At 33.5% G+C, this 26,832-nt stretch overlaps 2 protein-coding genes across 3 annotated transcripts; both read right to left on the bottom strand.

Annotated features, from left to right (window-relative positions):
* Positions 1 to 18,288: 18,288 nt before the first annotated feature.
* LOC104239571 (haloacid dehalogenase-like hydrolase domain-containing protein Sgpp) lies at positions 18,289 to 21,826 on the bottom strand. 2 transcript variants are annotated; one of them, XM_009794232.2, is made up of 5 exons: positions 21,144 to 21,826; positions 20,457 to 20,574; positions 20,196 to 20,347; positions 19,365 to 19,626; positions 18,289 to 18,734 (listed from the first exon to the last, which is right to left on the bottom strand). In XM_009794232.2, the coding sequence occupies exons 1-5, from the start codon at positions 21,176 to 21,178 to the stop codon at positions 18,540 to 18,542; spliced, it is 762 nt and encodes a 253-aa protein (XP_009792534.1). In that variant the 5' UTR covers positions 21,179 to 21,826; the 3' UTR covers positions 18,289 to 18,539. The 2 variants fall into 2 exon arrangements, with proteins under 2 accessions (XP_009792534.1, XP_009792535.1); XM_009794233.2 differs by having other exon boundaries at positions 20,457 to 20,571; positions 21,144 to 21,825.
* Positions 21,827 to 22,189: 363 nt separating this feature from the next.
* LOC104239570 (uncharacterized) lies at positions 22,190 to 22,567 on the bottom strand. Its single transcript, XM_009794230.2, has one exon. The coding sequence runs from the start codon at positions 22,565 to 22,567 to the stop codon at positions 22,190 to 22,192; it is 378 nt and encodes a 125-aa protein (XP_009792532.1).
* Positions 22,568 to 26,832: the final 4,265 nt, after the last annotated feature.

Here is a 26,832-nt window from a genome sequence, read left to right on the forward strand (position 1 = left end):
AACTTACATCTGCTCCACTATCAATCATTGCTACATCAGTTAGAGAAAAAGTATTATCAATCAAGATAGTACATTTAATGTACCACTTATGAGCCGTAACAACCTGCATCATCCCTAAAAACATATAAGAATTTTCATTAATCGAATCAATCTGCTCAGAAATTTCTTTTCCCTTTTCATTTGAAGATTCGAAAATTCCTTTAGCTGAAAAATCAGTTGGAAAATCAGTTAGAGAATTATTTTTCTCAATTTGAGTAATCTGGTGATCACAAATAATTTGATTTTGTTTAAGAGACTTAATATCTCTTTTCAAATTCTCAATTTCGATTTTCAAATCATCAAAAGAAGCATCTCTGCTAGGTGTACTGGATTTATGAAGTCGTTTATTAATTTCAGACAAAGAATAAGGCGCAAAATGTTCAAATTCGTTCTTATATTTTTCAAAAGGTTTTGAATTACTAGAACTAGAACTTGCATCTAAATTAATAATTTTTTCACGAAGTTTTTCATCGGTAACTTCCTTTAAAAGTTCTATTACATTATCAGATGTAATAGTTTTCATATTTAAATCATGAAATTGTGATTGCAATTTATAAAATTCGTCATCATCACAAGTACAAATATCACCTTTGCAAGTTATGCAAGAAGTATCAACATTTTTATCACTATCAGATAAATCAATTAAATCAACTTCATCCTCAGATTCAGTCTTAGAGTAATAGTCAGATTCTGATCCTGAAGTGTATAACAAGCTATAAACCTTATTGCGTAACTCATCATCGAGTTCTAAGGTTTTCAGCTTTTGAAGCTTGCAATTTGGAGAAATATGACCAAACTTTCCACACTTATAACACTTAATATCAACGAGATCTCTGTTTGATCTATTCTTCGTAAATCGAGTAGATTTTCGATGTGCTTTTCTAGTATCACGCTCTTCATTAGACCTATATCTAGACCTCTTTTTCTTATACGAGCTATCCGGGTTAGGATACCTATGATATCTGTTTTTCTTCTTCTTCCTACTTTGAGTAGGGGTTCTGGGTAAACCGAACTGGGTACAGAAGTCACCTAATTGGGATTTCTCTTTAAGCTTATCAATCTTAAGTTGTCTAGAAAGCTTTAGCTCATTACACAAGTTTAATACTTCTTGTGTACATACTCCTATAAGTTTACCATAGGTATAATGACCATACTGAATTTCACCGTAACTACCCCTTAATACTTTCCTTACCCTTTCAGCAAAAAAAGGAAGGGAGGCCGTCTATAAACTTAGCTTTCCAATGCTCATATTTATTCTCGGGTAGTTCCATAACCCTACTCATAAAAGTATCTTTATACCATCTAAATTCACTAAGGGTCTTACATCTAAGCCCATTAAGTAAGGTTCTGATGGTCTCATGATTTGAGGTAAATCTACCATTGAAATGCTCTAAAATTGTAAGGATAAGGGTATACACTGCATCTTCTCTACCCTTAACTAGAGCCATACCTATATTATCAACACCCTCGTCTATGGCAGTAGCATTAATAACTAAAGCCTTTTCTTCAACGGATAAATAATTATCCCACCAGCCACGAAGTTGGCCAGTAAAGCCTGCAATAATCATTTTGCAAATAGTTCTATCTGTGTTCTTAACACTTTTACAGATAGTTGAGTACATAAGCATTCTATGTACAAGAATAGTTACCTGTCTATCAGTTAAGCCATCAAGATTCCATTCATAAATTTCGGAACCACTATAAGATGTATTAGTCTGATTCCAGTCGCGTTCCTCAATCAACACATCTTGAGGAGTAGGACGGGGATAATAGTAAGTTTGCATCCTTAGTTTGTCAGCATACCTACTATTGGGTTTAACTATACCTTTGAGTTTATTAAACTCTGACCATGTCTTAGTTTTATAATCAGAAACGGTCTCAATTCTATCAGCAATTTTTTTAGATAAATCAATTGGTCTAACATTCAAACCAGAAAGCTTTTTATCAAGGAGTTGTGCCAAGTCATCAAGAGATTTAAATTTAAAATTTTGAATCTCAGGCGGTCTCTGAACATGAGTAAGAATAGCTTGATCAACCGTTTTACTTCCTGAAATGGAGACAACATCAATTGGTCCTCTCTTAATAGTCATTTCTTTTATTAAAACAGTCAAATCATCAAGTTTTTTATCAAGAGAACCGATATGTTCTCCTAAAATTTTTACATATAAACCCAAATAATTGTTTTGAGAAACAATTATTAATTTCTGCGATACTAATAGCTGCTACATTATCATCAATAAATTTTTGAAAGGCAGTGAAGGTAATACCAGTATTATTAGGTAAAATAAAGGGGGCCTGAGGAGGATAAATGGCTTTAGTAATATTACCACTCCCATCTTTATAAGATCTTTCTAGTACCTTTATATAAAGAGGCAAATAAGTTGTTATAAACCAAGGAACAAAATACATAATTTGATTATACAAAGCACAAGTTTCATAAAATTCTTAAGAAATACTATTCAAATCATCTTTGCTATAAGCATCGAAAAATCACGTTTTAAACTGGCTCCATTTATCACTAAAAATTCCTTTTGAATATATATTCGTGCCCGAGAACCGGGGCTAAAATCAATTTGGTGTGGAATCATTAAGTACTATTGGGGTCGAAATCCATCTCGGATACCGAAGGAATATCCTTATCAAAAATATTATCATTGTCATGTACAATATTTGTTTGAGGGTTAACTCTAACCCTTTCAACCCTTTCAACAGGCTTATTACTAACTTTACTAGTAATAGTGTGTATAGAGGCTGCTCGATTGCGAGCTGGACCGTAGACTGGTTCAATAGGAGAGATATGTTGAATAACAGGTAGAAGTCTATGATTAGAGAACGAATGCCTATTATAAATAGTAGACTTATCATCAAATTGAATACAAATCCTACCATCAAGATTTTGAGTAACATGCGAAAATTCAGTATTTGACAAGTCGTTAGTAATCTGACTTGAGGATATAACAGAATTTAAAGTCCAAGTAGTTGGAAAATTAATTTCTTCCCACCTAATAGGTCTCCTAGTGGTGACCTTGGACCTTGCAAAATTGGTTTCTACCAATATGGTCTGATCCGATGTATCGTATAACTTACATCTAGGATTCAAAGTAGATAACAATTTGAAATAAATCCTATAGGACAGACATATAAGTTCAGAACCAGGCGCATAATTATAACCATGCGTTTTCACATTTAAAGTCAAAGCATCAAGAATATTAACATCAGAAAGAGATAGTTGCAGATTGGGTTGAGTATTAAAATATACTGGACCATAGGCCACTGTAGATTCTATCGAACCCATTAGAGACTGTCTGAAATTCAGATTTCTAGCATCTCTAAGAGCTGCTAAAAAGGTCTCTGGTAATCCTTTAAGGGTTAAAGGTTTAAATGCAATTTGAACCATACCAATATGCACATAATGGTAATGATGTTTATATAAATCTATATCATGCTTGTTTAACAAACGAATAGTCTGTTCAGACGAATTTAATGCTAAAGACTGTTCAGTCGTTTTTATCAATTGTTTAGAAGAAAGTTTATCAAACCAACCATAATCATAAATGGTTTTTATAGAAACTTTAGGAATTGTCCATTTATTTAACAAATCAAGGTTTTGAGGTATATCTACCTCTTCAAGTCTAGTACTTTTAGTACTTGTTTCTCCCAGATCCATTCCAAAAGCTTCATATCTATGTTGAATCTTTCATATCTATTACACAATTACCATGAAAATTCCTAGGCTCTGATACCATTTTACACCAGGATCTAGGTAGGCGGGCGGTAGTCCGCACGGCCATCCAGATCTAGCTGCTTTAGTACACTTTTAAAGGTTGGCGGTAGTCCGCACGACCAATAAGGATTCGAAATATACGGAAATTCTATTATAGTTTAATGACTGTATGGAAGGATCTATATCCTTTTACCCAAGCAAGGGGCCTGTCTAAGCCCGATACATACTCTTACTGAGCCCATGTGTCTAGCAGTTCTAACTGTGAAAGAGATAGCCCTTTTGACAACTTCAGCGGGCTTTAATGTCACAGCTGGCTAGACGTAGCCACTAAGGCAAAGCCAATAAGAGTAGTACCAGAACCGACTGTACCACCATCTTGGAACCAAATCAAGAAACTATATTAAAATTTCTTTATATTTTGAAAGAGTCTGGATTCTTCATGGTTAATATGCAAGAGAAATTAGTTCTTAATTTTTTTATCTAAGGCATTTTCTTATAAACTATATATGTATATACTAGTATAAGGCAAGTTGATAAGCATTATAAATTGTATAGCTTGATCTAGCTTGATCTAAGGCAAGCTGATAAACATTATAAATTGTTTGAGCATTTATTTTAATTGAGACTTTTGCATCTCCAAGTGTAGCAAATTCCTCAGCTGAAAGTGATAAAGCGTTATAAATTTTTGAATACCAAAAGTGAGGACCTTCTAATTTCTTTGTAGGATTTAACAATGCAACAACACCAAAAATAGGGGGGATAGGGAAAAAAATATTTTTTAAACTTAGCTTTCATAGAATTAATAGCTTCTTGATAAATTACTCTACCCTCTGAAAATTGAGTAAATAAATCTACAAGTGCTGCAATATAAACTAAACAGTTAAAAATAGTAGGATAATATTGGCCAGATAATTCATTTGTAGCAATATGAAATTGTTCTAAAAAGTCTACAAGCATTTTAACATTACTCTAATCTTGATTTGTAAGGTGCTCATCATCATCATCATCACCATCACCTACACGAGCATTATACATTGCGCTTATTGGGTTCCTATATTCATATGCAACAACTAAACTTTCATACATGTAATTCCATCTAGTTGGACAAGGTTTAGGAACCTTTCTTTCTCTAAGGCCAAATTCATCACATTTTTTAAAATAGTCTCTAAGTCTACTTCTACGGTTTGAATAAAAAGGCCACTTAAGAGCCATTTTAACCTTTTCAATTTCTACATTTAAAATTTTCATACCAGCACCGACGATTAAATGGTAAATATGACAAATGCATCTAACATGAAAAATATTACTAAATGCAGGATCTAGTGTAGTTGTAAGCAAGTCTATAACGTTAGTGTTACTAGAAGCATTATCCATTGAAACCGACATAATTTTATCTCTAATGCAAAAATATCTACAAATTTCTGCAACTGTGTTAGCAATAAACTTACCTGTGTGGCGTGAATTAATTATTCTATAAGCAATAATGCGCTTTTTCATTATCCACTCCTCATCTATCCAATGACTTATAACAGTTAGATAATCACAGTCATTGCCACTTCTACCAATATCAGTAGTAATAGCAATGCAACAATCTATATGAGTAAATAAACAACACAAATATTGTTCATATTCATGTTTATATTTATAAATATCGCTCTTTATGGTTGCGCGAGGCCATCCTTTATAAGTAGGATTAAAAACTCTTCTAATATAATGCACAAAGTGAGGGTTAGAAGGAAAACTATAGGGTAAGCACATAACAGTAACCATTTTTGCCAATTCTTCACGATCTTTATTTGGATCATAATATAAAATGCCACCGGTAACAGTGTTAATTCCCGGTTGAACTAGATTTGAACCTGTACTAGGGTTAACCGTAGTATCTACACTTGTCCCCTCTTGCGCAGCTTTCATTTGTAAAAATCTAGCTTTATCTCTAGGGTGTTTCAATATGTGTCTAGTCAAACAACCCGTACCGCTACGGTCTCCAGTAAATTTATGAACTAGTTGAGACCCACAAGTTTTACACTTAGCCTTATTTTGTTCTCTTAGTTGAGTAAAAAAATGTCAAACAAGAGATGTTTCAGGCCGTTTAGAAGGTTGTCTATTAAAAATAGGGGTTACTACAGGAGGGTCAGGCGGGGCATCATTTGGGTTATTAACAGGACTAGTAGGTGTATCATCTAAATCCGGTTGCGTTTCATCTAAATCATCATTTTCCTCATCATTTTCAAAGATAGTTTCATTATGATAAAGAGCATTCATAACTTCTTCATTTAATTGTTGACTTGGTGCAACATCATGGCAAAATTGACTATCGAAAAATTGAAAATAAGGGTTATCACCATCAAGAATAACAGGTGGAGGAGGACGGGTAATAGGTCTGGGTCGGGGAGCCGGGGGAAGAGTAGTAGCTTGGCTACTAGATTCACTAATTTTAGATTTTTCCTTACCGTTACCACCAAAAAATAATTTCAAAGAAAATGCCATATTAATTATAATTATACTAAATAAAACTAACAAAACTATAATATTAAAACTTAAGAGTTGGAACGAGTTTACCGAATTGACGAACAACTTCTTGAAAATTGAATATCGTTGAAGACTTGAATACTTCAATTCACCAACTTCACAATTTTTCACGAAATTGCAATAATAAAGTAAGCAATTATAGAAGAAAATTAGAGAGAGATTGATGAATTTGTGAGTAAAAATGAAAGAATGGGGGTATTTATAGTTGAGAATTTGGAAAAAGTGTAATTATAAAATGTTTGGGGTTAAAACAAAGTTTGGGGGTCAAATGACTATTTTTTAAACTCCCAAACGGTTGAAAATTGAAGACCAATAGCTAGATTTTAAAAATCTGACCGTTGGTCATTTTTTTTAAAAAAAAAAGTCATTGGGGCCCGTTTGGCCCATTGGGCCCGGTTGAACCGGCCCAGGCCCGCCTGCCGGTCCCGGGCTTAACGGTCCCGAACTCACAGGCTATTTGGGTTGGACCGGTCCGCTACGTGCTTTTGCACCACTAGAGACTGGGCCCGCTTGAACCGACCCATTTGGCACATTTGGCCCGCGGTCCTGGGCCGGTTTCGGGTCGGGCCTGGACCACAATACAACCTTAGTTCTAAATGTGCAATTTTATATTTTTAAATAATAAACTAAATCAGTTTTCTTTTTTAAAGTTAAAGAGTAAACAATGTTTTAAAATTAGTTAATTTTTTAAATATAAAGAAATCTGAAACTTTGAATTAAATAATGCTCGTTTCTTAGGAAAACAAAACTTGCGGTCTTCATAGTTCATAATAACGTAGATGTTATAAATATATTATATTATGGATGTTCATTTAGTACTCCGTTGTAAATAAGCTTCCTGAAGAAGCTTATCCATACGGGACTCCACCATAAATATGTTTATCTATTTAGTACTCTATTGGAAATAAGCTTCCTGAAGAAGCTTATCACTTCGGTACCCGGTTATGGATAAATATTACCCCCAGTAGAAGATTATTCATATCGGGTATAATAAGCTTATCCTTTTAGTACCCAGTTATGGATAAACATTACCCCCGGTAGAAGATTATCTATACCGGGTATAATAAGCTTATCCTTTCAGTACCCAGTTATGGATAAACATTATCCCCGGTAGAAGATTATCCATACCGGGTATAATAAGCTTATTCTTCCAGTACCCAGTTATGGATAAACATTATCTCCGGTAGAAGATTATCCATATCGGGTATAATAAGCTTATCCTTTCAGTACCCAGTTATGGATAAACATTATCCCTGGTAAAAGATTATCCATATCGGGTATAATAAGCTTATCTTTTCAGTACTCCGTTATGGATAAACATTGCTCTCAGTAGAAGATTATCCATATCTGGTATAGTAGTAGCTTACACAGCAGCTTCCTTTCTTCTATAAATAGAAGAGATTTCAGTTCATTATGTACATCAGTTTGAATTCGAATAATATATCAGTTTCTCTCTATACTTGTCTTTACTTTACAGTCTTTATTTTATAACACGTTATCAGCACGAGACTCTGACATCTCGAGCAAATACTTTGAAAGTATTAGAGGTAAGAACTTTCTTTTCCTAAATAATGTCAAATCTTTCTAAACTTGAATTTGTAGCCCTGGAATATATCGGGCAAAAGCTACATGTCTTGGGTGCTTGATGCTGAAATTCATCTTGATGCGATGGGTCTGGCAGACACCATCAAGGATAAAAATCAGGCATCAAACCAAGACCGTGCCAAAGCAATGATATTCCTACGCCATCACCTTGATGAGGGCCTGAAAATGGAATATCTCACTATTAAAGATCCAGTCATACTGTGGAATAATTTGAAAGATAGATATGACCACCTGAAGATGGTCGTTCTTCCACAGGCACGTTATGATTGGACTCATCTAAGGCTACAAGATTTTAAATCTATCAGTGAGTATAATTCTGCTATGTTCAGAATTATTTCCCAATTGAAATTATGTGGTGATAATATTACTGATCATGATATGTTGGAGAAAACTTTCACCACTTTTCATGCCTCGAATATGCTCCTGCAGCAGCAATATCGAGAGATGGGATTTAAAAAGTATTCTGAACTTATCTCACATCTTCTTATAGCAGAGCAACATAATGGGCTATTAATGAAAAATCATGAAAGCCGACCTATTGGTTCTTGTCCATTCCCTGAAGTGAATGAGACGAACTTCCACCAAGCTAAACGTGGAAGAGGTCGTGGCCCCAGTCGTGGTCATGGCCGTGGTCGGGGAAGAAACCCCAATCATGGTAATAATAATGCACCAAAGAAGCCTCCTCACCACCAGCAGTGGAAAAGGAAGGAACAAAAGCATGAAGCGGTGCAAGCGCCAAATGCAGAAAATGCATGCTATAGATGTGGAGGAAAAGGGCACTGGTCACGTACTTGTCGTACGCCAAAGCACCTGGTTGAGCTTTATCAAGCCTCCCTGAAGAAGACAGAGAAAAATGCTGAAGCAAATTTTATTTCTGAAGATAATTTAGACTTCATGCATTTGGATGTAGCTGATTACTTTGCACTCCCAGAAGGAGAAACAAGTCATGTAATCGGTAGTGAATCTGTAGAAATGTAAATATTTTAATTTTTGTTGTTTGTAATAGATAGTATGGTTATGTAATTGTTGTACATAAATAAAAGTTATGCTTTGATAATGATGTTTACTATAATATATTTTATTTATGTTATTTTGAAGAATATGGATAACCCTCAAATTATGTTTGGATCAAAGACAAATCATGAAGATATTTGTGTTATTGATAGTGGAACAACTCATGCCATATTCAACGATCAGAAATACTTTTCTTATTTGCATAAGGAAAAAGCAAATGTTTCAACAATTTCTGGTAATATAAGTTTGATTGAAGGCTCCGGAAGAGCCATAATATTTCTGTCTAAGGGAACAAAACTTATTATAGACAATGCATTGTTCTCCTCCAAGTCCCGAAGAAACTTGTTGAGTTTTATAGATATCCGCCGAAATGGGTATCATGTTGAGACAATAGATGAAATGAACAGGGAATATCTTTGTATTACAAAGAATATTTCTGGCCAGAAATGCATTGTAGAAAAGTTACCAACTTTATCTTCTGGCTTATACTATTCAAAAATTAGTACAATTGAAGCACACTCTATCGTAAACCAGAAGTTTACGGATTCAAATACTTTTGTGCTTTGGCATGGCCGTTTGGGCCATCCCGGATCAATAATGATGAGACGAATTACTGAAAATTCGAGTGGGCATCCATTAAAGAACTTGAAGATTCTTACAAATGACGAATTTTCTTGTGATGCTTGTTATCAAGGAAAAATGATCACTAGACCATCACCAATGAAGGTTGGTATTGAATCCCCTGCCTTTTTAGAGCGTATACATGGGGATATATGTGGACCTATTCACCCACCAAGTGGGTTGTTTAGATATTTTATGGTCCTAATAGATGCATCTTCAAGATGGTCTCATGTGTGTCTACTATCATCTCGCAACCTGGCGTTTGCAAAGCTATTAGCCCAAATAATTCGATTAAGGGCACAATTCCCAGATTATCCTATAAAGGCCATTCGCCTTGATAATGCTGGAGAATTCTCATCTCAAGCTTTTGATGATTATTGTCTATCAGTTGGGATAAAAGTTGAACATCCTGTAGCTTATGTTCATACTCAAAATGGCCTTGCAGAGTCATTTATTAAACGCCTGCAATTGATAGCAAGATCACTACTTATGAAAACAAAATTGCCCACTACTGTTTAGGGCCATGCTATCTTGCATGCAGCATCACTTATCCGTCTCAGACCGACACATTATAATAAATATTCTCCGTCACAATTAGTTTTTGGTCATGAACAAAATATTGCCCATCTACGAATTTTCGGATGTGCTGTATATGTGCCAGTAGCACCACCACAACGTAGTAAGATGGGACCACAGAGAAGGATAGGAATATATGTTGGGTTTGAATCACCCTCTATTATTCGCTATCTTGAACCATTGACAGGAGATTTATTTACTGCTCGATTTGCAGATTGTCGGTTTGATGAAACAAATTTCCCACAATTAGGGGGAGAGAAAAAGGAAATCAAAAGAGAAATTGTGTGGAAAGTTTCATCATTATCTCACTTTGATCCCCGTACCCCTATATGTAATCAGGAGGTCCAGAAGATCATCCATTTACAGAATATAGCAAATCAAATGCCAGACGCATTTACTGATTTGAAAAGGATAACTAAGTCACATATCCCAGCAGAGAATGTGCCTATCCGAATTGATGTCCCAGTAGGACCATCTACTAGCATGAGAGCTAGTGAACCTAAAGCACGCCTGAAGCGTGGTAGGCCTTTGGGTTCTAAGGATCGAAATCCTCGAAAAAGAAAATCGACAAATGATCAAAACGATACTATGAAGGGATCCCCTGAAGAGACCCAAAATCTGATTAGTTCTGAGATTCCTGAAGAAATCAATGAACCTGAAGCTCATGTGAGTGAGGAACTTTTAATAAGTTCGAACGGTGATGGGATTAATTTAAATCGATTTGAAATAGTGGTGGATAATATTTTTGCATATAATGTTGCACTTAATATTATGCAAGATAGTGAGGATCTTGAACCTCGATCTGTCGAAGAATGTCGACAAAGATCTGATTGGCCAAAATGGCAAGAGGCAATTCAATCGGAATTGAAGTCACTTGCTAAAAGAGAGGTCTTTGGACCAGTAGTCCAAACACCTGCTGGTATAAAACCAGTTGGTCATAAATGGGTTTTTGTGCGAAAAAGGAATGATAAAAATGAAGTTGAAAGATACAAAGCTCGCCTTGTTGCACAAGGATTCTCACAACGACCTGGAGTCGATTTTGATGAAACATATTCACCTGTTATGGATGCCATAACATTTCGATATCTCATCAGTTTAGCACTACATGAAAAGCTTGAAATACATCTAATGGATGTAGTTACAGCTTATCTGTACGGTTCACTTGATAATGAAATTTATATGAAAATCCCTGAAGGATTTAAAATGCCTGAAGCAAAATCTCAGGAAATGTATTCAATCAGATTACAAAGATCTTTGTACGGTTTAAAGCAATCTGGGCGCATGTGGTATAATCGCCTTAGTGAATATTTGCTGAAAGAAGGTTACATAAATGATGTTATTTGTCCATGTATTTTTATAAAGAAAATGGCATCAGAATTTGTTATACTTGCTGTTTATGTTGATGACATAAATCTTGTTGGAACTCCAGAAGAGCTCCAAAAGGCAATTGAATATCTTAAGAAAGAATTTGAGATGAAAGATCTTGGAAAGACAAAACTTTGTCTTGGTCTGCAAATTGAACATTTAGCAGACGGGATCTTTATCCATCAATCTGCCTATACAGAAAGGGTCTTAAAACGCTTTTACATGGACAAAGCGCACCCATTGAGTACACCAATGGTTGTTCGATCACTTGAAGTGAATAAGGATTTGTTCCGACCTCCAGAAGAGGACGAGGAACTCCTTGGTCCCGAAGTACCCTATCTCAGTGCAATTGGTGCACTAATGTATCTTGCTAATGCTACAAGGCCTGACATAGCATTTTCTGTTAATTTACTAGCAAGATATAGTTCTTCTCCTACACGGAGACATTGGAACGGGATTAAGCATATATTGCGATATTTAAAGGGAACTCTTGATATGGGTTTGTTTTATGCTAACAAAGATAGTGCAGACCTTGTTGGTTATGCAGATGCAGGTTATTTATCTGATCCCCATAAAGCTCGATCTCAAACCGGCTACGTATTTACATATGGAGGTACTATCATATCATGGCGCTCCACAAAGCAATCTATTGTTGCTACTTCTTCAAATCACGCTGAGATAATAGCTATTCATGAAGCAAGTAGGGAATGCGTATGGTTGAGATCAATAATTCATTTTATTCGAGAAAAATGTGGTTTGGAATGTGAGAAAAGACCCACAATTTTATACGAAGACAATGCTGCATGCATAGCCCAATTGAAGGGAGGATTTATAAAAGGAGATAGAACGAAGCACATTTCACCAAAATTATTCTACACACACGATCTTCAGAAAAGTGGTGACATTGATGTGCAACAAATCCGTTCAAGTGATAATCCAGCAGATTTATTCACTAAATCTTTGCCAACTTCAACTTTTGAGAAGATGGTATACAAGATTGGAATGCGGAGACTCAAATATTTGAAACAAGGTTTTCATCAGGGGGAGTAAAATACGCGATGCACTCTTTTTCCCTTACTAAGGTTTTTTCCATGGGGTTTTCCTTATAAGGTTTTTAATGAGGCACCTAGCAATGCGTCTTACTAAATATGTGTACTCTTTTTTCTTTACTGGGATTTTTCCCCACGTGGTTTTTCCTAGTAAGGTTTTAATGAGGCACATTATCTTTTAATGAACATCCAAGGGAGAGTGTTATAAATATATTATATTATGGATGTTCATTTAGTACTCCGTTATAAATAAGCTTCATGAAGAAGCTTATCCATATAGGACTCCACCGTTAATATGTTTATCTATTTAGTACTCTATTGGAAATAAGCTTCCTGAAGAAGCTTATCACTTCGGTACCCGGTTATGGATAAACATTACCCCCAGTAGAAGATTATCCATATCGGGTATAATAAACTTATCCTTTCAGTACCCAGTTATGGATAAATATTACCCCCGATAGAAGATTATCCATACCGGGTATAATAAGTTTATCCTTTCAGTACCCAGTTATGGATAAACATTATCCCCGGTAGAAGATTATCCATATCGGGTATAATAAACTTATCCTTTCAGTACCCAGTTATGGATAAACATTACCTCCGGTAGAAGATTATCCATACCGGGTATAATAAGCTTATCCTTTCAGTACCCAGTTATGGATAAACATTATTCCGGTAGAAGATTATCCATACCGGGTATAATAAGCTTATCTTTTCAGTACTCCGTTATGGATAAACATTGCTCTCAGTAGAAGATTATCCATATCTGGTATAGTAGCAGGTTACACAGCAGCTTCATTTCTTCTATAAATAGAAGAGATTTCAGTTCATTATGTACATCAGTTTGAATTCGAATAATATATCAGTTTCTCTCTATAGTTGTCTTTACTTTACAGTCTTTATTTTATAACAGTAGATGAATTTTGAAGGAGATTTTATTTCCAAATGATTCTGAATCCGTAAATATTTTAAAATGTATGTCTTAAAATCAGTTAATTTTCTTAAAGATAAATAAATCTAAATTTTGAATTAAATAAATATATTTTAAAAAAAATCCAATTTTCATGGTTCAAAGCTAAAGAGTCAAAAATGTATGTTTTAAAATGTGCAATTTTTAATGTTTAATTTTTAAATAATAATCTTAATCGAATTTGCTTTTTAAATTTAAAGATTAATAAATGTATGCTTTAAAATCAATTAATTTTTTTAAAATAAGGAAATCTTTAATATTCGGGGAAAGTGGGTTCTAAATGTGCAATTTTTAATTTTTAAATAAAAATCTAAATCAATATCTTTTTTAAAATTAAAGAGTAAACAACGTATGTTAAAATTAGTTAAATTTTAAGATGTATGTTTTAAAATCAGTTAATTGTATTAAGATAATTAATTCCGAAATTTGAATTAAATAAAGCTCTTTTAAGTAAAAAATTTAGTCGTCACGGTTCAAAGTTAAAGAATAAAAAACATATGTTTTAAAATGTGCAACTAATGTTTAATTTTAAAATAACAATCTAAATTAGATTTCCTTTTTAAATTTAAATATTAATAACGTAAGCCTTAAAATCATTTAAATTTTTAAATAAAGAAATTTTTAATATTTTAAAAACAAAGAAATCTGATTTTTTTTTAAAAATAATCTTTTAGGTCCTATTTTTTTGGAGCATTGTCCTAAAGTGCCAAGTGACATATTATGATAATGCCACTTGGCTTAATGAGGATGCTTCTTTCTCTCTTTTTAATTAATTATAGATAGATTAATTCTTATTCTCACTGTAAAAATTATGTGGAGTAGTCACTTTTTAATGTGGTATTTAGTTTTTATTCAACATTTTTATTACTGAGCAAAAATAACCACCACTCTATTAAAATTAATACGAAAAGTCGGTTTTACCCTTTCTTCATGAGTGTTGTGTAATATTAAGGACAAACAACACTCATAAAGTTAAGGACACCATGTCTTTAATATTTACACTACACTCATGAAGTTAATAACACCATTTCCTTAATATTTACACTGCACATATGAAGTTAAGGACATGATGTCCTAAAATTAATAACATAAGGTGCAAATACATGACACTTGTCCTTAATATTTACACAGCACTCGTAAAGTTAAGGACATCATGTCCTTAATATTTACATAGCACTCGTGAAGTTAAGGACATCATGTCCATAACATTTACACTGCACATATGAAGTTAAGGCTAGGATGTCCTAAAGTTTAAAATAGAAGGTGTTAATTCAGAACACTTTGTCCTTAATATTTACAACACTCATGAAATTAAGGACACCATGTCTAGCATATGGGTATTTTCGTCCGGACGAAATTTTTTTTATTAAAGCACTGGCTAAAGAGTAAAGACATTTTAAACTGTGACTTAAAAGTAAATACAGTTCTAATTAGTGACTAAGTGTGCACTTAACCATTCTCGCTTGGGCAGTTGGGTCCATTAAAAAACAAGGGAAAATGCATAAGTACCCCCCTAACCTATACCCGTATTCCCAACTACACACTTTTTCTTTGCGGGAATCCTGTTACCCCCCATAAACTTATTTTAAATGAAATTATTTGCACCGTTAATGCTGACGTGGCAGAGTGTGTGTATTTCAATCTCCCAAAGGAGAGTGAGAAGCAAGAAAAAATAATTTTCAGATTAATTTTTATTTTTTTTACCATTTTTTCTTACTTTTTTTCCTTTTCCTCTTTCTTTGTCTTTTTTCTTTTACTTTTTTTTTCGTTTTTTCTCTAATTCCGGCGGATATTCATTCACCGGCGACGTTGTCTAACCGTTTTTCTTCCATTTTTTCTTTTCACACACAAATTAAACTCTCAAAAAGTTCTATTCATAAGCAAAGCATAATATACTCAGATTTGGAGGAAAAATTTATCATCAGAAAACCTTCCCACGCCGGAAAAAATGATATATTTAAATTTTAACTGGAAAAAGTTTTCTCAGCTTATATTCGTTTTTATTTCTTTTTCTCTTCCTCCCACCCATAAATTACACTTTCAAGAAAATCTCTCTCTCTCTCTCTCTCTCTCTCTATATATATATATATATATATATATATATATATATAATAATAAAACACACTTAGATCGGGATAAAAATTTATCGCCGGAAAAAATGGTGTCTGTGAAATTCCGACGACCACCATTTTATGCCGCCGATGATCAAAACAAAAAGAAAGAGAATGAAATAACAAAAAAAAAATGAGAATAATAAGAAATAAGAAAAAATGATAAGAAAAAAAAGAAAGAATAAAAAAATTACTAAAAATACATGTGGGGGCGCGTGTAGCTCACCACTTGCTAAGAGTTTGGTTGTCTAGTTTTAGGGTGCAAATAATTTCATTTAAAATAAGTTTAGGACCGCAAAGAAAAAGTGCGTAGTTAAAAATCCGGGTATAGATCAGGGGGTAGTTATGCATTTTCCCAAAAAACAAACGAATAATCCTTTTATTAGGTTAGTGCTAAAGTTAACATTTTAAGCATAATAAGTTTGTATATCAAAAATATTAAATTGTTGGATGTCATAAGAGAGACGTGAATTAACTGTTGATAATAACGGTGATTTCAAGTGATTAACTCTTGATTATCAACAAAGTTCCTACATGTGTATTATTGTTTCTTCAGTGTGTATATAAACAGAGGCGAATCCAAGATTTAATGCTTATGGGTTCATGTAACGACCTTGAATAAATTTTCAATAGTAATTGAGTTTACATTTAAAAATTTATAAATATTTAGTAAATATTCCAAACATAATTACACTGTTTGAATAAAAATTACTGAATTCGCGTAAACCGGTAGATCGCAAGGTAGATCTACCCCTATATATAAACAACTAGATATAGGCGTTATTTCTTCATCAATTCTTACATCCAAGAGAGCGTATAATTGATGAGAATGAAAATTAATCTTATGCTTAAACAATATGTATTATTTTAGGTGTTGATATATTGTCTCTTTTCGTTTCCTTGAGCCGAGGTTCTATCGAAAACATATAAAGTCTGCGTATACACTATCCTCCTCAGACTCCACTTGTGAAATTTTACTGGGTCGATGTTGTTTTAATAGTTCGTGTCATCAAAAATTAGAATTACACAAGGGAGTATACATATAACAGAACGGGTAGCATTTAGACAAAGGTCATAAGTTATGTGACAATACAATATAGGAATTTTTACCTCATATAGCAAAGGTTAACACCTTATTTATTTTAAATAAATACCATTTTAAAAAATTATATTCTATAGATACCTTTTAATGTTTGTAGCAAAATATCTAATTTTGGGTACCTCCTACTTCTAAGTCACTATATACGCTATTTATTATCTTTCTTTCTCCTTTTTCAGATTTTTCTCTCACATAATTACTGTATTTGATGTAAACTTCTCACTCCACGTTCTATCTCTCTCTAATTTGATACATGTCATTCTCTGAAAGATCAAAATTCTCACCTATATTCATAAGTTTCTTCTCTGAAAGATCAAAATTCTCCACAATATCTCCCACGGTTTCTTCTTCAACTTCCTAGCAAATTCCCCTAACTCCCCATTTTTATTTTTGTCTATAACTTTAATAGGAAAGGAAAAGGAAAAAGACAATCTTAGAAGACTTCTACATTAGCGAGACCCAGAAAAACCCACAAGTTCAAACAAATCAATCTGACCGTATACAAAAAGGGGGACCAGCCAAAGATAATGCAAAGCATAGAAGTTGAAGAACTAGTCCATCGTTGGTAGAGAGACGAATCCTCGAAAACGATACGCAACGTCTTGCCATGATTTTTGCTCGGCTACTGTACATGATGCGTGGGAACATTGAGATTCAGGGTTTCTGCTCGACGTCGGATTCACCGGAAATTAGGGTTAACAAAGACGACGAAGTTTCTAAGCAGCTTGAATTTCTGTTAATATATTTCAATGTATCACGCTGTATTTTCATGTATTTCATTGTCTTTTTTTTTTCTCATTGTAATTCAATGTATCTCGCTGTATTCTATGTATTTCATTGCATTCACTGTCTCGCTATATGCCATGAATGTATTCATATATTTTTTTTAATTAATATTATTTATGTATTCAGATGTATTAGATAATTTCTCTGAAGATTGCTATGTTTTTGGGGTATTTTTTGTTGAGAATCTTTTTTATCACTGGAAATACAAATTTTGTGTGTTACAATTGGGTTTGTTGAGTTATATTAGGAGTCTATTATGTTAATTGATTCACTTTCCGTTTAAAAACAATGTAATCCCCTGTTTCATGCCGTGAATACAGTCGAATACAATAATCTGTCCAGCTGTAATCCCATGTTTCACGCCATGAATACAGTCGAATACACTCGAATACAACAACTAATTAGTTGGACTTCTCTGATTCACGCCTATTTTTGCTACTGTATTCATGTACATCTTATAACAACAGAAAACGTATCTACAATCCGTAATATAGCAAATGGTATCTATAAAAAGCTAATTACCACTAAATGATAGTGCTTTATGAAAATTTGTCTACAGTATAACTAAACAAGCTTTAATTAAGCTTGCTAAGTTATAAATTTGCTGAATCCTTTAGACATTATGATACAAATAGCATCTAATACTAAAATCCAACTAGTTTAAGATTGAGGTATAATTAATTGATTGATTTGTTTTATTTCGCTGTTGAACAATACGAGTGATTGTGAATTCTATAGGAGTCCTAAGTACTTTGTCTATAACAAGAAAATGCAAGAGTTCAATCAAACAAACCCCAGAAACAAGAATAAAGGTCTTCACTGAAAAAAATTGACTCACACATGAAGGCAGATGAGTACATGACACGTGTCTTTCATATACACTTTTATTGCTAACCATGGTTAATTAGTACTACTATGTACTTTCGAATCAATCTATCAATTAACCATCACAAAAACCAATATAATTTAGTGTAAACATGGAATATGAAATTCGAGTAAGTTCTTTGCCGATCTTTCACCTCTTATATATTGTCTATGCCTTATAGCCTCATGCTATGGTCTTCTTTTCAGTACGGGACATCTTATCAATCTCTTCAAGAGCTGCCCATAATTTTGGATCTTCATAATCTTTAATAAGAAAAGTAGGATTTGCTTCCATAAGTAACTCAGATGGATTTCGATTTGCCAAGCCAACAACAGACATTTCAGCTGCCACCCCAGCCTTTATTCCTGAGACAGAATCCTACCCATGGAACAAACATACAATAAGTTTCATTAAGATGAAACTGAGGTTAATTTAAGGGATGCCCAACAAACCTTCAATCTATTATACTATTGTTATGAAACTAATTTTTATAATAGGAAACATAACTCAACTATGCTTATATAGCAGAAAAAACAATAAGTGCCGGAATGCTTAATCAAATGCCAAAAAACACAAGTTTATTGATAAATGTATAAAATTGCCATGTAGGTATAGTCACGTCATTGACTCACCTTACACACTATTCATGTCACCACTTAAAAGAAAAAGACTCACTTTCTGAACCTAATAACGTCCGATGTCTGTCGCCATGTGACGTGATCATTAGTTTTTTCTTTAAAAAGATTGGGTCGGAAATTGGGTTTTTAATTTTTTTAGTGGTGCCGCATGGATAGTTGCTGAAGAGACGACCTACTTATGTTTTTGGGACCAAATTTAGCATTTTCTGGCATTTTTATTTTCTATAATATACAAACATAATGAGTTATTTCTATATTATATAAATTAGTTCTATGAGTTTGGTGCGACAAAGAGAAAGTTGGATGATTGTCCATGAAATGACTTTGATGAATACTGATAAGAAAAACTGAAAGTCAAAAGAAATCATACCTCAAATACAAATGTGTGATCTTTTGATACATTCAACACTTCAAGGGCCTTCAAATAGGGATCAGGATATGGTTTTGCATGTTTGCAGTCACTTCCAAGAATCAGTGCATCAAAGAAATCAGCAAGGCCAAGCTGATTTATACACAGTTCAGCATTTTCTCTAGGTGCATTGGTAACTGCAGCTCGTTTCAGACCACGATCTTCAATCCACTTTCTCAACTTGTAGAGACCATTTAGAGGTTTCAATTGTTCTTTTGCCAACCTATAGTTTCCACCCACAATAGCTATGAGATTGGTGGATTAATGATATTGAACTTATAGTTAAGTTGCATAACACTAATTGAAACGGGATTTAAGTTAAATACACTGAAGAACCAATCTTCTCATATATGATCGACATCTTTCGGAGCCCTTCTTGAACGAATTATTTCTATTGAAAAATAGTAAGCATTATAGAAGTCTTTGATATATTTTGAGGTTACCCTACCGCTATTCAAGGATCCTTTCATGCATTAGTTAAGGTATCAAGGATTATTAATTCTAACTTCAATAGGGCCGCTTCTCCTTTTGATGAATAATTGGCAATTTTAACTTATCAATTTTTATCGATGTCATTTTTCTCTGTACTTTCACATAGGAAGGATCCGATTTTTTACACGATCAATGTGATTTAATATATTGAAGCAGGTTACGAGTTAATGGTTATCATAAAGATTTAATTGTAATTATTTTATAAGTGACCTGATTATGTAATTATTTTTTTACACTAGAAGTTCATACAACTAAACAAACTCATTGAAAAAGACAAGGTATGGTAAGGAAGTTAAATACCTTCTAAACAAAGCTTCCTTGTCATCTAAGAATTTTACACCCCTTTCATGATCATTAGGGAAAAAGACAGAGACAAGATCGTCATTGTGTTTCCCAGAAATAGTCTTGACAAACCACTCCTCATCAACTGGCACACCCCCATTGTAGCCTATCTGTTGAAATTAACACAAATTGCAAATGGAAAGAAAATCGTCACAAAATGACATTCAAAGTTAAAACTTTCTCAGTAGGAAATAAAATCTAGTAATAGTTGGAATGTACCTCCAGAAGCATTTCACAGAATGCAAGATAATGAAATGGATCAGAATCACATAAAGTTCCATCAATGTCAAATAGTACTGCTTGAAGGGGAGCAAGCCTTGCTAGAGAGGAAGCACTGCTAATTAAGACAAAATATAGCAGCAATTAGCTATACTCCATTGATCAAAAAAAGCAAAATCCAACTATAATGAAACCTCTGAAGACTCGACATCTTATCCGTAGTCACATTTGTTATGTATTGAGAGTTGTTATCGTTTGAAGTTAGGCCTACCTACTTGTTTTTTTTCCTTCCAGATACAGGAAAAAGTCATCAAAGATACTATCTGGGAGAAAACATGTGACCAAAACTAATGGAACAAAAAACAGGAAGTGCTTTGAAAAATCTATGTGGGAATGATGAAAAAGAATTGATCATTTTACATTTTTCATATACATCAATCAGATTCAACATCTCAAAACTTCCAAGACGTGTGATATGGACAGATAAATAAAATATAAATGAAGAATTTCAAAATGGTCACTAGGAGAAAATGATTGCAACCCTGCAGCAAGGGAATGAAATTTCAGCTCTCATTCACATAGCAATCAATGGAAATGTTGCAACAACATCACAGCAAGATCAAAATCTTGGTCAAAATACAAGCCGTCCCTTAAAATATAAGCGAAAACGAGAACCAAAAATTTCACCTTTCCTTGGAGTTTTCTCCAGCAGAAGCGGCCATCTTGTTATAATGGATATTACACAATTGTTAAGAGTTGTGTAATAACCTTAGATGAACCAACTTCTACTTGGAAAACTGCCTTGAAGATCAGCTTAAACTTGAAACTACCTCAGAAGCAAAGAAAGGGAAAATAATACTAGAATTCATGGAGACAAATATGATAAACAATGAGGGGTAGAGAAGTCTCAGAATTCTCCTGTACGAGAAAATTGCAAAAAAAGAAGGTTTTTCGTCTGATTTCTAACCAACTCCCTTTACAAGCAATCCCTTTAGACAATTTCTTTTCCTTTTTTTCTGATTAAAAAAAAATAGAGCCTGAAATTGCTGGTTAATGTGAATTGAGCCATAATTTAAACCAAATGAAGCATTCTCTCTCTCTCTTTTTTATATTGTAAGCAGAATTAAGAGGGGAACTTAAGATATCTCACTAAGCAACAATTGTTTGGAGAGCATTTCATTCAAATCATCACCCCACCGTTCAATTTATGATTTCTAACCTATTTACATGTTATACAAATTTCTTTACTTTTTCAGATCTTTTAACGTGAACGCCATAAACATAAAACAAACTGTTATTCCTTCTGTTCCATTTAATGAGACAGTATTTGGCTAGGCAAAGTTTAGGGGAAAAAAATGATAAAATGTCTAGTCTAAAATAAATCATACTTATTTATATAACTATAAATTATCTCATTAGCGTTTATTAATCAAATTACGAAATGTGAAACATAAAATGAGAAAGAAGAAATAGTTCCTCTGTCCAATTTACGTGATACACTTTAATTTTTAGTCTGTGCTTAAAAAATAATGTAAATTTTTATATTTAAAAATAATATAACTTTAAACTTTTTATTTTTACTCTTAATTAGATGATTGTAACAAAACAAATACTTTTAGCTCATGTTAGACCAAATATTTTGAAAATCTTTCTTTCTTTCTTAAATTACATGGCCTAATCAAACAACATGAATTCAAAGAGAACAAAAAGAGTACCAAAATTGACAATAATAACTAGAAGAAGCCCAATTTGTCAGCTCCAACTACAGCAATACCCTTGCCCTTAACGGACTCAAAAAGCGGCGCCACCATTTTGCGATAATGAACAGGCCGATTCACCTCTTCTTCAACATCAATCTCCACGTTATAGACTTTAACTTCATTAAGCCGATCACCGAGCTTCTCTCCGACTCTAGAAGAGATCTTCGCGTCCCACAAATTGCGAAACCTAGGCACTCGGTTCAGCCTGGCTTTACACTGCGCCGCAAACTCTTGCTCCGATGATGAAGCCATTGCCACGATTGTGTCGGTGGTGGTTGTTGTCACTTGTGCCGTGATTTTACGGCAGGAGAGGCGTAAGCGGAGGAGGTGGCGGCTTCCGGCGGTGGACATTTTACTAGGTTGTATTTGGGTCGGGCTTGGTTTCTAGAGTGATAAAACACTATATTTTAGTTAATTAGCTATATATAGATATCATCTGCTATATTACGAATTGTACGTTTTCTGTTGTTATAAGATGTATTAGATGTATTTAAGCTACTGTATTCGGAAGTCCAGCTATTCAGTTGTTGTATTCGAGTGTATTCGACTGTATTCATGACATGAAATATGAGATTACAACTAGGCAGATTATTGTATTCGACTGTATTCACGGCGTGAAACAGGAGATTACACTGTTTTTAAGTGGAAAGTGAATCAATTAACATAATAAACTCCTAATATAACTCAACAACTTAATTACAACACACAAATTTTGTATTTTCAGTTACAAAAAAAGATTCTCACCCGAAAAATACCCCAAAAATATAGCAATATTCAGAAAAATTATATAATACATCTGAATATATAAATTATATTAATTAAAAAAAAATATATGAATACATTCATGGCATATAGCAAGACAGTAAATACAATGAAATACATAGAATACAACGGAATACATTGAAATACAATGAAATAAAAGACAGTGAATACAATGAAATACATGGAATAAATCGAGATACATTGAATTACAATGAAAAAACAGACAATGAAATACATGAAAATACAACGTGATATGTTGAAAATACATTGAAATATATTAACAGCAAAATAAAGTTGCTCAGCCCCAAACTCCGTCGTCTTTGTTCAAGAACAAACCCTAATTTCCGGCGAAACCGCCGTCGAGCAAAAACCCTGAATCGCCACTAGCTATAAGGGTTAATGATGTCTAGACACCCCACTGGGAGATACTCGCCACAAGTCATCCATCACGTTAGCCATGTATCATGGTCGTATTTTACCAATAGAGTTTAATGATACAATGTTTGGAATTAACTAGCTTGAATAATTCGAATCTGAGCAAGTAAAGACAACAAGGGGATAAAGAACCATTTAGAGAAAGATTTTATGATTCCACGAGCCCGAATCATACTTAGAACCTCGACTTTGTCAGTTTAGCCACACCCATTAATGGGTCTTTGTCGATACCTGGTTTAACAAAGGTCGCCGTCGAGGGGCAGCCTGAAAGTATAGTTCACGAAATTGAAGATATGGTTTGATTTCGACATTGATTCAGAGCCCCATGCCACTAATAATGAAAATTTCGTTCGACAATGGAGATGAATCAGTGGAGAATCATGGTTGTATTCATGGAGAAAGATTGGCGTTAGAGAGAGAGAGGGTGGAGAAAAATCTGAAGAATGAGAGAGAAAAATAATACAAAGCATATTTTATGACTTAAGTGTAGGAGGTGACCATAAATAGATATTTGACTATAAAAATCAAAAAATAGCTATAGAATATAATTTTTTAAAAGGGTATTTATTTAAAATAAATAAGGTATCAACCTTTATTACAGGACGTAAAAATTCCGTGATAAAAATAATTTTGTTCACTGGCGTACACAATATATTTGGGCGAAATGCACAAATAGTCCTATTAAGACTGCTATTTAAGATATAGCCAATAGTTACAAAATATTTAAAGTTTAACCGTTTCAGAATCAAATTATAAACCTCGAATTTTTAAATTGAAGTTTTCAGACCTTCGAGTTTAAAGCTCATTCGAGTTTGAAGTTAGACTCAAAGGGGTAGTTTGGTTGGAATACGATTTATACTGGTATAAGTTATATTGGGATAAGTTATGCTGGGATTAGTTATGCTGGTTGTTGTTTATTCATTGTTTGGTATGTTCTATTAAGAATGACAATTGCATAATTTTTAAGAAGAAGGTATAAGTTATACCGGTGCTAATTACCCCACATTTTATAAGGTATAAGTTATCCCAATATTAAAATTAATACCGGCATAACTTATACCTGGTTTGCTAACCAAATAAAGTATTAAAGTGGTATTAAATTTTTATATCATCCTTCTACCTTCTTATACCTCATACCTCGAAGGTTTGAAGTTTGAATTTAGCCGTACAAACTAAAGGTTTGAACTTGGGTTCTACCAATTCAAAACTTGAGACCTTAAAGTGAAATTTATAAGGGGTCGTTTGGTAGGAGGTATTAGAAAAAATAATGCAGGCATTAGTTCTATGCATTATTAATACCTTGTTTGGTACATTTTTTCAACATGTGTATAACTAATACTTGTATTAGTTATATATCATACTTGGTATTATCCTATGTATAAGTAATGCATAGAAAACCATGTCATTAGTAATGACAAGGCTATTAATGCATGCATTAACATGGTTAAAGACAAAATTATCCTTAAAGTCCCTTAAAGCTAGAGAATACGGAGGGCATTTTTGTAAACAACTATTTTTCTTAAAAATTATGCAATGCATTATAATTTTAATACACCACACCAAACAGTAAATAAGAAATAATATCTGCATAACTAATATTTGCATTACTAACACATACATTACTAATCCATGCATTACTAATACATCTTATTCCATACTATTCTTATACACACTACCGATGGACCCCTAAGTTTGAGTAATAGAGATATTTTTGAATATGAATATATTTTAAATGTGCCTTAAAATCGACTACCTGGTGCCTTAAAAGATACATGACAAATTTAGCCCTTTTCCCTTAAAACATCTTCGAGTAAATAATAGAGTATAGGTACTTACAATCGTGGAGTACAAATCTAGCTACGGGTTTGATAGAACATGTAAATAATCTACCTCAAACTCAATAACTTATTTTGTCCTAGTTTCCAAAATTCATATACTTAACTAGCATTTGGACATATATTTGATTGAAACTTGAAAAAAAAGTTTTTAAAATTGTGTTAGAAAAATAATTTTTGAAAGTTAAAGTTGTTAGGATTTGCCCTAAATTTTTAATCTATTAGGACTCCCTTTCTTAAAAGAAGGGAAAAAAACTCCTAAAATGAAATAAATCTCTTTCTGTTATAAAATAAAAGCAATTTAATAAAATGTAAATAAGAAACAAAGATAGAAGAAGGAGTATTTCACTTCCTTTTGGTGTGTCTTTACAATGCCATTTACATAGCCTTTTATAGGCATAAAAAGTAAAGATCACTATAGTAAAATAGTGCAAGGGATAGACATAAAGTGGAAATTCATCCACAAACTATTCATACATGGACTTCATCCACATACTATTTACAACACTCCCCCTTAGATGGACATGTAAAAAAAATATATCATTAAGAGCTTAATGGAAAAAAAAAGAGTGGGAAATACATAGTTATTTGCTATACGCATTACTTGCTGCCTCATTAAAAACCTTACTAGGAAAACTCAATGTGACAAAACATTAGTTAAGGAAAAAAAGAGTACAACGCGTATTTTTACTCACCCTAATTAAAATATCACTTAAGGTCTCGGAGACACCGTATTCCAATCTTATATATTAACTTCTCAAACGTTGAGGTTGGCAATGTCTTAGTAAACAGATCCGCCAAATTATCACTTGAACGAACTTGTTGAACATCTATTTCACCATTCTTTTGAAGATCATGAGTGAAGAAGAATTTTGGTGAAATATGTTTTGTTCTGTCTCCTTTAATATATCATCCTTTCAGTTGAGCTATACATGCAATATTGTCTTCATACAATGTTGTTGGAATATTTCCTTTCAAAGAAAGACCACACGTTTCCTGAATGTGTTGAGTTATTGATCTCAACCAAACGCATTCTCAATGGCTATTATCTTTGCATGATTTGAAGAAGTAGCAACCATAGTCTGTTTCGTTGAACGCCATGATATGGCTGTACATCCACATGTAAATAAATAGCCTGTCTAACGTCACTATTTCGTCGAGGTTAGGATCAACACTTACGGAGTACATGGGGGTCAGTTGTACTCATACTACACTCTGCACTTCTTGTACAAATTTTGGTACGGGTCCCAACTGTCCGTGATGCGTTTCAGCTCGGAACTACTTTTGGAGACTCGAGGTAGATCTGCTGGCGTTCGCAGACCTTGAAGTCCCCTTCTATTTCCCCTATTTTACTGTTCTTTTCGTTCAAGATAGTTGTATTTACTTCAGACCCTGTTTGTAGAGATTCTAGAAGCTCGTGAATTGTGACTCCAAATCCAGGTTGTACTAGATATTATTGGCTTTTATATTATTCCGCACTCAGTTTTAGTTTTATTTCGATTAATTGATTTAGTTTATTGGAATTGATTTAAAATTGGCTTAAAGATCCTTTAACGTTGGCTTGCCTAGCAAGTGAAATGTTAA

The sequence above is a fragment of the Nicotiana sylvestris genome, chromosome 12 (assembly GCF_000393655.2).
Source record: "Nicotiana sylvestris chromosome 12, ASM39365v2, whole genome shotgun sequence".
Classification (NCBI taxonomy): Eukaryota; Viridiplantae; Streptophyta; class Magnoliopsida; order Solanales; family Solanaceae; genus Nicotiana; species Nicotiana sylvestris.